Here is an 11,770-nt window from a genome sequence, read left to right as displayed (position 1 = left end):
TGCTGTCCGGCAGGGTAGGCTTGGGATAAAAGGTGACCAAGCTTCATCAAAGGACCCATTCCCTGCACACCAGGTAGTTAGCCTTAGTGGAATTTGCCAACTAAGATTATTAGAACTGATGCTCAACAAATAAAATGGCGAAACTAAATGTCTACTTATCAAGTATTAAATAACTGTTTAAAAGCGTAACTAGAATCAGATGCATAATTAGAGAATCCCTTGAATGTTATAAATCTGAAATTACATTATTCCGATCTCGTTACGATTTTTATTGTAGCATAAATAAAAGGTCAGACTTCCCTCTCCTTCCAGGAATAGGAATGAAAACGCGCAGTCTTGCCTTATAAGCAGATTCCACTTGGATTTATTTGCCATAATACCACAATAAAGTGCATGTACATTGAAACCTTCAACAGGAACAACTGACGGCATCAACAATATAATACTAACGGAATGTTCGCAAGTAACCTGCTTGAATCCAAGGGCGATAAAACACGATTTGTTTTCTCCAACATCAGATGCAGACAACTCCATTTGTCACTTAAGCGCAGGTTAATAACGTCAAAAATCATTAATTAAGAATTTTACATTATTTACACTTGTAGAAATAAAGCTTTTTTTGCTGTTAGAAAAAGAAACTAATTTCCATTTTGGAAGATGAAAAAAGTCTCTTGGCCTCAAAACCTCGGAAGAAACGTGGAATGTGTGCTTGTCCCATCAATCAGCTCTTCGGCCGAATATTACTCATGTCCTTCAGCAGCATGGGGCGGTGAGTGCGCTCGAGACTTTCCATGTATTCCAAGTAATCACTCACTCGAAATCCAGAAAATGATTCCTCCTGTGAAGAGAGAAAAGAACCATTACTTGATTATGGCGCTGTCTTCAACCCGTTAGCATGCATTTACTTCCAACATATCGTAAACACCGGTTTTTTTCAGTTTGCTCTTTAGAACACATGGTGACAAAAACCTTACCTGAATGAATATCTTTGGAATTCACAGGCCATAAAAATCAAATCATCTGGGAATCAAATGCAATAGTCTGTATTGATCCATCTACACTCTACAGGTATTAATTGTCAGAAAAATAGCTGAAGGTGGTTTGGAAGACACCATTCATTTCCCTCCGTCGCATGCCATGCTTTGTTGTTGAAGTAATACGTCATTGTTGAACTTTCAGCGCCAAAACCTCGGAGCGATGTTCGAGCTCCACCCCGAATTAAGATGAGTCCTCAACTTTAACGCTCAATTTACAACATTTAACAACACTTTCAGGATTTTCCAGGACATAGTATTTGTAGATGCACTCAAATAATATTATAATTAAAGAAAATACGCACGGTCACAATTTTTTACCTGACTAACAAACTCCATTTGATTATTTCCACCTTCACTAAGGTTTACTTATATAACACGCAGCGTGTCACAGCAGTAAGCTCTTCAATTTTGCACTTCCATAATTCGTCACGGTTGTTTTCACCCTTTTTTCAGTTTGACTATACGTGCTATGCATACCCCTTATTCGCAGATCCGCGATAGACCCATGTTTTTTGTACTCTTCCTACAGACTGCCCCTGATGAAGTGCTATGCACGAAATGCATAGGGGATAAAGCTCACTGTTTGTGAATGTTTAATTATTTTGGAAACCTACACAACTGACCTAAGTCAACCCAAGGATACCCAATCATATGATGAAATATGATGATGATTCCTCAGAAATATGCTACATAATAAAGAACTAAGGGGCATATTACTAACCTACAGCGATATTTATCTCTAAGTAGGGTTAGCGATAATATTTTTATCGCCGCCCTTCACCTGTTTTTATCGCTGAGATAACTTGCTATTAGCAAGGTTTATCTCAAAAGCGATAAAAATCAGGCGAAGTGCGTGAATATCGCTGTCAATACAGCGATATTCACACATTAGCGTGACAATGCTCTTAGCCATGTTATCCACCTCCCATTGGATAACATGGCTAAGCACTGGTCAGGGCAGGCGTTAGCTTTTGGAGATATTCGCGCTTAGCGCGAATATTTCCAAAGCTACGCCTGTGTTGATCATAGGCGATAGCGATGTTAGCGACTGTTTTCAGTCGCTAACATTTTGGCACGCCCACTTTGCATGTTATTAGCGATAAATATCGCAGACATGCAAAGCAGGCCCCAAAATGCTCGCTATCGCCTACAAGCTGTCGCTAACTGGTGTTAGCGACAGCTTGGTAATTGGGAGATAAAATTATTGCCGCTTTAGCGGGAAAAAGTCCTGCTAAAGCGGCGATAAGGGCCCTTGGTAATATGCCCCTGGATTCTTGAACTACTCATTGATTCAACTTATCTTTGAATTACTTTACTTACGCGCTAAGACGCCACTGGTGTGCTCAGTGTTTGCCCTTACACGGCGTAATGCTCTCCATTTCATTTTGATGCTGCACCTCATGGACTAGGAGGTGATCACTCTGAGCACCCGAAGTATTTCACAATTATTTTCCATTTATTGAAATTTGTGGACAACAAGAGAGTGCAGTGGGACCCATATCTTTGCACAATACATGTGAAACAGCCAGGAATCAGGACAGAAGATTAAACCATTTACCCCAGATCTTTCCAAACAATTCAGGGTAACGCCGGGCCTCAAAGAGGGGTTGCTCCTGGGTCCCACACCAGTCCACCCCCCCATCTCCACTTCCGTAAGGTAGGGGGTCTAACCTGTGATCAAAGCGCTGCAATGTCACGTTTTGCAACCACAAAAGCTGTTCCCAGGAATCGTTTATTGGCCAGAGAGCCGTCCAGGCAATCAAACACACCTAAAAGCAGACGCACCCGGTCATGGGGAACGACCCACCCCAGGGTCTGTGTAAGCTCAAGCTCTACTTGCGCTCATAATGCTGTGATGGCTGGGCACTGCCAGACCATATGATAAAAATCAGCCGGAGCGTGGTCACATCTTGCACAAGTCGGGAAGGGTCTCACCTGGGCCTCAAGGGGACTGAATTCAGGGAGGGAGGTGAGAGAGGTAATGTGTGTCTGGAGGGCATGCCGCAGCTGCAGGTACTTGTAAAACTGGGAGGCAGGGAGGGAGTAGCGCTGTTGCAAATCCGTGAAGGCCCGATATGGTCCCCGACCCAAACGTCCCCAAGAACCGAGATCCTAGTGCGATCCCAGGGGCGAAAGTCTCGGAGGGCCGAAGTCTCCCTCAGCCAGAAAAATTTTACATTATCAATTCCAAATTACATACACTTGTGTATTATTTTAATTTCTGTGAAATACATAATTTGTTGCACAGAGCAATCCTAAATGTGATGTCATATGGTTACTACGTTTCTATATATTGTGTTAAGTTAGCATGTGCTTATTAAATGTTTAAACGCCATATTTTCTTTCTGCTTCGGTTTGCACACGACACCTAATTGTTATTGTAGCTTTCAACCTAGACGAAAGATGGGATTTATTTAAGAATAATATGTTATTGCCCTGGTATCAGTCGTGCTTGGTACACTTGGTACAACTGTCTGCACACTGAGAACTGCACACTCTCAGAATAACCTAACACAAGGTTGCTGAAGGCCTGATCCTCGCACCACGTTAGTCATAACACAAATAATGTTTGTGCCAACATTTGGCTCTACGTGGGTTTAAGATACAGTTACAGGGAATGAATCAACACACTTGATGCTGAGCATGCTGAGAGCTGGTAGCTGTTGATGTGATCTCCTCCTACTGAGAATTAGAGGTATGGGTCCGCCCTGCTAAGAACCCAGATGAGACCTTCATAGATATAATATAATATGCTAATTAGGGTGCGCGAAATATAGGTGATACAGAATTCTATAGATTTTTGCATCATAAAATGCTATCACCTTTTGCTTACTATGGATTAGTGACTATGCTGCTGACTCTGATTTTTATAATATGTATATTGATATTATACAAGATACTGCATTTGAAAATGCTGCATTGAAAAATAAACATTTCAAACTTGCACGTGTATTCTTTGCCTCCCAGTTTCGGTTTGGAATGATAATATAACGAAAGAGTGTTCATGTGTTCCACGATACCTGAGGTACTCTAAGTTCATGTTCTGGATTGTCTAAGTCATTGGTAAGTTATTACTACCGATGAGACACTGTAGCTAGCTTGGTAAGGGGATTTCTGAAACAAAGGTGAGTTGTGGGTCACCCTAACTCACTCAGGTTCTAGATCTCTGTGCACAGTTCTGTGGGAGAACGGAAACCCTGCTACATGGGGCCATACGTTGATTGGCCTTATATCATGACACTCGAGTAGTATATCATTCAAACCTTAACGCCTACATTCCCGTTTCCGGAAAACGGCAGTGTCGGAAAAACCTACCTATTTTTGAAATAGGTCATTTTCAAGCTTGAATCTATCTAAAACGGTTTCTTTGAATTACTACCCAGTTGTGCTACAAAGTATTCTTTGTATTTTCACTTTCCTGTGCTGTCATGGCTCAAGCCGTGGACATCCCGCAGCATAGTCGCATTGCGGTGCGTGACCATTTGCGGATGTATGATGGTCCTCTGGAAGGCTTGGCTGTGGTTCTGGTAGTGAGTGCGGAACATGCTTACCCGTACGAACTGTTTTATTCGTGGGTGACATTTCCGGCAGTGGACGCTAATTCTGGTGTGTTCCACTCATACACTGCTTCGGATGTACCGGTTGCGTACGCTCCGTACAGGGCACTGGAAGTTCCTATTGATGCTTGGCAGCATGGAGTTTGGTTTGGTGGCGCCCTACCGCACGCTTTAACCGCTCCGAGGTTAGGTCCATTGTCCATTCCGGGCACTCCTTGGCCCGCTTTGGCTGGATTTACTCCTCACCCCCGACGTGCCACTTGTAACGTGGCTGATCTGAGGCGGCTTCATGAAGTCGCGGTGGAAGTGATTAGAGCGCTTGTTCATTACACTAGCCGTAATGTTCAGGACGCGGCCCCTAGGGGCGCACAGCTTCGTGCAGAACATGCTGGTCTGAAAATCAATCCGGTCATGGTTAATTCCGTGATGGGTAAAAAGCCCCAGGACAAGGATGATTTTCCGTTCTGGCTTGCTGAGAAATTCGGCCAGCTGGAAGCTGTGTTTCCCAACACGAGTCCGGGTGATAAGCACCGGATTCTTACACTAAGTTTGCTGAAAGATTTGGCTCCTGAACTTGTTGACTGTGAGACCTGGGGCAAGACTTTTGCAGCGGTCTATGCGAGGTGCTATGCCTCCCCGTCTGTGACCAATCTAGGTGGGGTCCTTAAACGTGTTCAAGACGAACACGGACCAGAGTCGGCTGTTGAATTGGGTATGCGCCTGTGTGGCTCCTTTGATGTGGTTTGCGATCTGATCCTTGCGAATGTCAAGGGGGATGCAGTGAACTTTCAAGTTGCTAACGCATTAGCGTTGGTTCCCGAGGCCGAACGACCCCGACGGTTAGCAAGGATAATTGTAGCTGCGTACAAAATGGTTGGCCGCAATGCAATGGGGGTTAAAGCTTTTCCTGATAAAGAGAAAAAGCAGCCCCAGAGTCAGACATCGGAAACTAGTGGTCAACAAAAGTCCAAGAAACAAAATTGGCCTAAAAAGCAGACTCAGGGTAAGCAACAACAACAACAAACACAGGTTTCTGCTCCTGCGTCTCCGTTGCCTGCGCAGTCGGATCGTGTTTATGAATTGCGCGACCGCGCGATGATTAAATCGCCTGAGAGGTTTCAGGCTTCTGACCAACGCTCTCCTCGTTCCTTTCAGGACTCATCGGCTCCGTCAACCGGTGGTGGAGGGGGCGGCAGGGGCCGGGGTGGCCAGCAAGGACGTGGTCAGCCCCGCCCGCGTGCGGGTGGAGATCAGCAGGAAGGCTCTACGCCCAAGAGACCACAGTTTGCCACGAAGAAAGTCGCTGCCCTGACCGCGCATCGTTATGCCCCAGATAGTGAGAACGCGGCTTCGGAATCTGACGTGGGCTCTGACCTTGCTGGACAGCGCAGCAGAGATTACCATAGTGAGAGAGGCCCTCCGTCCACTGTTGAAGGTGACAGCGACTGATTCTTATGTTGTGATTGAAACTGCTGATACGCATGTTGCTCCCCCTGAACGTCTTTTTGAAATTGTCCTGTTAATTGAAGGTGACATGCAGCGAACTGTAAAAGGGGTATTTTGGGAAAATCTCTCGTCTACGTATGACATTTTGCTTTCGGAGGCTGACTGGCCCCCACCTTTTGTTCTCGCAGCTCCGCGAGGGGAGGAGGTAATCCTACCCAGCTTTGCGCACACTGTGCCGAGAGTGGAAGCGCTGCATTTTGCAGAAGAGTGGGCTCTGGCGCTTGCGCCGGCTGTGTACCGCAATCAATGTGGCTGGGATAAATTGTCACCAAGCCACGAGATTCCTTTACGGTCTCAGCCACAGCCTCAACCTCAATATCCCATACGGCGTGAAGCAAAAGCTTCAGTCGCGGCTATCCTTGAACAATTGGAATATCAAGGTGTAATTGAAACGTGTGTGTCACCGATGAATAACCCCCTTTTTACTGTGAACAAGCCGGACGGCTCATATCGTTTGGTTTTGGATTATAGGCATTTGAACTCGCATTGCCGTAACTGCGCAGTACAGAATACTCATGGCTCTGCGTTAGTGAATAGTCTTGAGCGTAAACGGTTCAAAACCACGCTTGACATTTCCAATGGTTTTTATGCCCATAGATTAGACGGTCTAAGTTCCCAATGGACCAGTTTTACATGCGGCGGTGTGCAAATAAATGTTTAGGCGACTCCCAATGGGCTACAAGAACAGTCCTGGAGTATTTTCCGCATGCATTGTCTCTCTTCTGGAGAGCTTCGACCCAGTTGCTTGTTCGTATGTGGATGACATTTATCTCACAGACGACGATCTTTGGGAGCATCTGTGTCGGGTAAATAGCATAATTTGTAACTTTGCTGACATAGGTTACAAGTTTAACTTTGCAAAATCGCACATTGCAGAGTACACAGTGTTGTTTCTAGGTTACGAACTTAACTACGAAGGGAAGGGTTTAGCACCCCACTTCCTGGAGAAATGCGCACAGTTGCGCTCTCCGACAACACTGAAAAAATTACAATCTCTACTGGGCTTTCTGAATTTCGGGAGGACATACATTCCGGAATATGCCCAGCGTATCAAGCCTTTGTATGCTTTGATACAACCATCTTTTTCCAAATCATGCTGGCTGCCTGAGCATTCGGCCATTCTGCAGTCTTTGCAGGCTGATTTGCTCGCTTCTGAATACTTACAGACTCGTGATAACCAAACCAACCTGGTGATAAGAATTATCCCTGGGGCGGTGGGTTTCACGTACCTGACTTTTAATGAAGGAGACACAGTACCTATTGCTTACAAGTCACACTTGTACACTTCGGCTGAATTGCGGTTTTCCACTGTAGAGAAAGTTTTAACGGCAGTGCAGATGGCAATTCTTAAGGAACGTGCCCTGTCACAAGGAAAGCGCATGTTGGTTGTTACCCCGTGTCCTGCCTTAGAGGCGGTTACGAAAGCCAGTGTACCTAATGCCAAAGCTTTGCACCCTCGGTGGATTCAATGGGCTGCATCCTTGACGTCCCAGGATGTCACGTTTATTTTTGACGCCACTTTACGGTCGCAGGAGTATTTACAGTATGAATTTGTTCATCCTGCTCCATTAGCAATGCGACCGTTGGAGGATTTCCATTGCATCATTTACATTGATGGTTCGGCGCAGGTTGCGCATGGCTCTAAACATGCCTACGTTTCGGCATGCGCCATTGTGGTCGGGGCCATGGTGAACGATGAGTTCAAGTCCAGTGTCGTGCATACGCAGACGCCTGGGGACTGCACCGCACAATTAGCAGAGCTTCGTGCACTGATGCTTGCATTGGAGTACGCAGATCCTAGTGTGATGACTTTGATTGTAAGTGATTCTTACTACTGTGTCCAGTCTTACAATGAGAACTTGTTCTTTTGGATTCAAAATGAATTTCGCGATTCCAAAGGTAGCACAATAAAACATAAAATGTTCTGGGTCCGAGTGGCGGAACTGAAAGAGAAGCTGCCACTCGTGTTTGTGATTCATACTCTCGGTCATCAGCGCGTGGGGGTCCACGCTGTTGGCAACTCGCTTGCTGATGAAGCAGCGAAGTCAGCGGTATCAAAAAACTTAGTTGCAGCGGTCACGAGGTCCAAAAGCAAAATAGATGATGACATCTTGGCAGCAGTTGCTGCAAGGGAGAAGGGAAGTAAATATCCTGCGGGGTTCCCTTCTAAATACACATACCACTTAAGTCCCGATAAGGTTCCTTATGTGAAAATCCCTGAAGTTGGAGAACGTCTAGTTCCCAACTCGGATCGCAGAGCTGCTTTGATTACAGCGGCGCATGAAGGTGTGGCGTCTGCGCATGCGGGCGTCTCAGCCACTGTAACTCAGCTACAACAGAGGTTCTGGTGGCGGGGACTGTATAAACAGACGCGCGATTATGTCCTTCAATGTGACATTTGCCAGCAGATTAAGCCTTCAACTGCTGCGCGTCCGCCTCAGACACAGTTGTACATCTCGAATAAACCACTTGGATGCGTTTATTTGGATCACTGTGGTCCATTTTCTTCTGATACTGCGTATAAGTACATCTTAGTAGCAGTTGATTCATGCACACGCTTTGTATGGGTATGGCCACATCGAAGCGCTGATTCACGTACTGTCATTAAGGATTTGCGAGTCTTTGTGGGAATTTTTGCCTGTGGTACCTTCCATTCGGATCAGGGTCCGGCTTTTGCCTCTAAGGCGTATAAGGATGCTATGGTTTCGATGGGGGTCCAAGTCAAATTTTCGAGTCCCTACAGACCTGAGGGTAATAGTGTAGTTGAACGAATGAACCGAGACTTAAAGCAATCTTTGACAGCTCGAGTTATAGGCACTGGCAGAAACTGGTTAGCCCACCTCATAGGCGTGCAGCGTGCGCTTAATAATCTCCCTAGAAGGTCTCTGGGTGGGCGGACCCCATACGAAATGCTCTATGGTATCAAGATGTATGTACCTGACCTCGATGGGCTCGACAGCAAGGCCCAGGCCACGGCCTTTGACGTAGATGAACATTGCAATGTTTTACAGAATCTACAAAAGACCAGAGACAGTCTTGCAAAGGAACATTTGCCCTCCACATCGGATGATGCGCTGCAGATCCCGGTAGTTGGCTGGCTACCCCAAGTTGGAGAACTGGTTCGAGAGAAGATCGATAACAAGAAAGAGTTTGGTCCCTCATATCGAGCACCGGTTCGAGTTCTTGGAGTGAAGGGCACAAGAACAGTCATTTTACCACCACTTCCAGGTCGTAAGGAAAACAGATTTATTTCTATTGACAATGTCAAGACACACAGGGTGGCCGATTCTTCATAGCATGACACCGGCTGTATCCTGTCCTTCCATGGTGAGGCACTCTGTGCTGGCTATTACATCTGGTGCAGAACAGGAGGTGTCCCTCGAGATGCCTGCCATATCCAGTCCTTTATTAAATACTATTCCTGATACTAACATTGATGAGCTAAACTACACTTATCCTGCTGATTTATCGATGCCTGATTTACAGACCCGTTTGGCAGGCCAGTCCAGATTCTCTTTTGACTCTGTTTCGGAAACTTCAAAGAAACCCACAAACATTGCAAAAATATGCCACGTTGTTTAAAAAACATTTTTTAATTCCGCCTTGGACATACATTTGGTTGATCCTATTTTCATTCTATCTTTTTATGTCAATTGGTTTTGTGTTTTATTTTTTCCGCCTGATTGATGGTCACTACGTTAAAGAAAGAACAGGAATTCGGTACCTTAATGGAACATTGGCCCCTCTTTCCTTTTCACATTCGGCGCACAGACTGAAACGAAACTTAAATACAGTTAACATTACTGCTTGGCCTGTCCTTGATGGGATTGTGTGGGATGCGGTTAGGTTTCAGATACATGGGCCCACTGAAGTGATTAATGTTCCAAATGTGCTTAGAGTAAACATGGGAGATGTAATTAAACAGAATATACGTTCTGATGATTGGGATATTCAGGCCGTAGAAGCATTATTCTCTGATTTAAAGTATTATGCTGCCTTCGATGCTGAGGATCTGTACACAGATTCTATTAATTATGGTGATTTGTTTTGTTTTCAACACTATGGAAATCATTTTTTACATAAGACAAATTCCAGGAGGGTTGCTGTAAATTATACACAATGGGAACATTGCCCTACTCCATTTGGGGGCAGTTCCAATACGTTTCTGAAAAAATACACCTATTTTACAGACTTTAATCAATCTAATCCGAGTCATTTTATTTTAAAATGACACAAAAGTCCATGTCCAAAGTTAGACTTACCGATACAAAATTGCTGTATTCGAAGTCCTTTCTAGACAGGTTGGCTGTAGATGGCTACGAGTTTTGGAAAGGAACTATTGACCTTAAATCGGTTTGGGGTACCAAAGATTGGCAGGTACAAGGCACTGAGGCTTTGCACCGTGCATGTCTCATCCCGAATCACATGTTGTTTTTAAATTCATCCATTCTCCAAACAACATGCTTTGGATTGGCTACTTCTAAAAAATTGAATACACCGACCATCCCAGATTTAGAGGAATATACAGGTTGGGGTAATTTTACTGATTTGTCCATTCAGGAGTTGCAAACTCTTTTACACAATTCGTCCTTTAACGTTTCCAGTTTGGATTCCAAGGGTTGGCTGGTGTGGCATAGGAGTGCTGATTCTTGCCAACGCCGTTTTCTGGGTTTGGCTAAGGGGTTCACAAAAGTCAGACTCGATCCCCGTTTTGAAGAAGACTATACTGTCACGACTTATTCTGTGGGCAAGCTGTGTCAGAATTGGTTACAACATTCCACATTAGCTGCAGTTAAACTACATCTGTCTATATTAAATGATAATGTGGATTTGAACGATTTTATAAAAGGCCCAGCTAAAGGTAGATCTAAACGATGGCTATATGTGATTTACAATGAAATTTGGAAAGTTACCCAGGTTGAGGCTGCTAAACGCCTGAGAGCTATTGATCAAGCAAATTTAGAGAAGGTGCTGGCAGTTGTTGATAACAGCATTAACACGCTTTCTTCCCGAATTTACACGTTAAACAATATTGTGTCTTCTGTTGTTGACATTGTACATGATGAAGTGTCCGTGTTATACCATGGTCAGAATCAATTACGTTCTGTGATGCAGTTTGCTTGGACACTACAGACTCTTAAGTCTGGTCGAGTGACATGGAATTTTATGAACGTCTCATCACTATTTGCCCCATTTAATCTAACTGAGAAACAGCGCATGATATCAATGAGAGATGCAACGTTTTCTATGTTACATATTGAAAAATTAGAATCCCTGCCATTTTCTGTGGCTGAGGTGACTGCTGCGACATGGCTTATCCATGGTGTTATAACATTACCTTTTGCTTTGTACAAATTTACAAATTGTATGAAATATATAGCCATTGGGCGATATGAACCATTAGGCAGCGCTTTCCTCCATGAGACATGGTCTTTACCATACACTTACAGATGCCTAAAGGAGGGAAATGAAGTGAATCTGAATGGTGAAGAATGTACACAGTCGCCTGACCGCTCACTAATATGCAGACACATCCAGTTGCATGGTTCTTGTAATCAGGACAAACCTAATTTGGCCTGTGTTTTGAAAGGGACACCAGTTCCTGCAATAGTTCCCACGTTCACTTTGTTGTCCAACGGAAGTTATTTACTTTTGAATAACGAGTTTTGT

The 11,770-nt window shown here is 44.5% G+C and overlaps 1 protein-coding gene across 1 annotated transcript in view; it reads right to left on the bottom strand.

The window, feature by feature from the left end:
- Positions 1 to 343: 343 nt before the first annotated feature.
- The window catches only part of TBC1D32 (TBC1 domain family member 32), a 959,368-nt gene continuing 947,941 nt past the window's right edge, over positions 344 to 11,770 (bottom strand). The window contains exon 34 of the mRNA XM_086926728.1: positions 344 to 838. Within this exon, the coding sequence (XP_086782854.1) occupies positions 722 to 838 (117 nt within the window). The 3' untranslated portion in view covers positions 344 to 721. The remainder of the gene's footprint in view (positions 839 to 11,770) is intronic.

This window comes from Lissotriton vulgaris, chromosome 6 (assembly GCF_964263255.1).
Source record: "Lissotriton vulgaris chromosome 6, aLisVul1.2, whole genome shotgun sequence".
Taxonomy (NCBI): Eukaryota; Metazoa; Chordata; class Amphibia; order Caudata; family Salamandridae; genus Lissotriton; species Lissotriton vulgaris.
This window is presented reverse-complemented; position numbering and strand designations above follow the sequence as displayed.